Genomic DNA, 1,770 nt, shown 5'->3' with positions numbered 1-1,770 from the left:
TATACATTAAACTACAGATCACAGTAAAGACCTCTGCCCGATATATATTCATCTGCAATTCAAAGACATTTATTTTCGAAAAGCATAAGGTTAGCACTTCAAAACCAATACAGTTGATAATACAACGAAAAAGAGCTATTGCACTAATGCATTAACCTTAAACAAGACTAGATATTTAGATTTTTTTTTAAGTGCAATACAGTTTAACCCATTCAAGAGTTATCCAGGAACTGATTTATGTAATAAATGTCACCTTGGAATGATGAAATAAAGAAATAGATAGTAAAAACTATTGTAAAAATATATCTCCATAATTCGTCGGAGAGTTCAAGCTCTCTGACCTGGAAGGACGCTAAATCTCTTGTGTTTGTGGGAGTATATTGGAAAGGAATGTTGGTGGCGGTAAATACATGAAAGTTATTGCTTAGTTACTAAACGTGTATTCTGACATTTGTAAAATTAAAAAAAAAAACATTTAAGATTCTCCTTTTGCTACACGCAGTAACTCTCTGTCGTGGAACATTTCATTCGGGAAGGGTGCTTTTAGGGATATAGATACGAATGTCTGATTAACTGCATATAAGTATTTTAACTGTGAATATTTCAGTCATTACAAACGTGAGTAATCTTATATTTCTGCTTGTCTGTTCGATGAACAGTCAAAAGTAAAAAGTCGATTGAGAAACAAATTGCTAGTGAAGAACCACTAGCTCTTCTGTAGGTCCACATACCACCAAACAAATAGTGTTTAGGATGCAAAATTACTGTGACAAGTATAGTAACCCCTTTCACTGAATCTCCTACTTCTAAATTAATGCTTTTCTGAACATCTTTACATTTAAATAGGTTGCGTTATGCATTAGTCTCATTATACATGAGGATAAAAAAAGATTCTTTCTTCAGTAAGTGTATGTTTATGTTTGCATATCTCTAATAATACCAATAAATAATAAATAAGTTGACATAAAGTAAGTGAGGATCAATTCATGTCATTCTTCATGAACCAGACTTCGTTGTTGCGACCGATGATAACGTAGGGAGAGTCGTAGCCAGCAGTGTAGTAGGTCTGGAAGTCGACGCCCACCTCGCCAGCTGCCACCAGGTCGTCGTGAAGCTGCGCGGCGTTGACGATCCAGTCCTCGTCGCTGGCGAACCCGTGGAACCTCCTGCAACAAAAGCATTTTCATTATGTCAAGGTTTGTATCAGAGATCAAGTTTTAACTGAGTTAAGGGGCATGCCTTCGTATGAACTGCGTTAAGGAAAAGGAACATGAAGGCCATTAAGGAAAAGGAACATGAAGGCCAAGTTACCTGGAGAACACGTGCAGTTCCGGTCGCTCTTCGATGTACACGTCAGGGTTGGTGGGCGTGGGCGGGTTGTCTTGGTGGGCGGCGGGGACGTAGAAGCTCATGGTGAAGTTGTTCTCGCAGTTGGGTCCTTCTCCGGGGATGACCAGCGTGGTCACGGGGGCTGTCATGTCGATCTTCATGGCTGCCCAAAAGCGGATAGAACGCTTTTTAAATTTCGGAATGTCATTCTCACCCTGCCTTATCTACCTTCTTCTTTGTTCTTTTTGCAGTTTGCACAGTACTTTGCAATCATCTTCATTTATGTTTGTATCTCGGTATGCGTCTTTATTTATTTTTTTTTTTTTCCACACACTAGCAAAACAGGAGTACGTGTGTTTTGTGTGAATACACACATATATATCTATGTGTGTGGAAAAGTGTATGCGTGCATAGAAATAAAATTAATACGAAAAAAAAACC

The 1,770-nt window shown here is 38.5% G+C and overlaps 1 protein-coding gene across 1 annotated transcript; it reads right to left on the bottom strand.

The window, feature by feature from the left end:
- Positions 1-569: 569 nt before the first annotated feature.
- Positions 570-1,501, bottom strand: LOC119570328 (heme-binding protein 2-like). The gene is made up of 2 exons (XM_037918120.1): positions 1,312-1,501; positions 570-1,166 (listed from the first exon to the last, which is right to left on the bottom strand). Exons 1-2 carry the CDS (start codon positions 1,488-1,490, stop codon positions 980-982), a joined length of 366 nt encoding a protein of 121 aa, XP_037774048.1. The 5' UTR covers positions 1,491-1,501; the 3' UTR covers positions 570-979.
- Between the last annotated feature and the right edge of the window lie 269 nt (positions 1,502-1,770).

Source organism: Penaeus monodon, unplaced genomic scaffold, assembly GCF_015228065.2.
Source record: "Penaeus monodon isolate SGIC_2016 unplaced genomic scaffold, NSTDA_Pmon_1 PmonScaffold_24624, whole genome shotgun sequence".
Taxonomy (NCBI): domain Eukaryota; kingdom Metazoa; phylum Arthropoda; class Malacostraca; order Decapoda; family Penaeidae; genus Penaeus; species Penaeus monodon.
The sequence above is the reverse complement of the archived record's forward strand: the minus strand, read 5'-3'. Positions and strand labels throughout refer to the sequence as shown.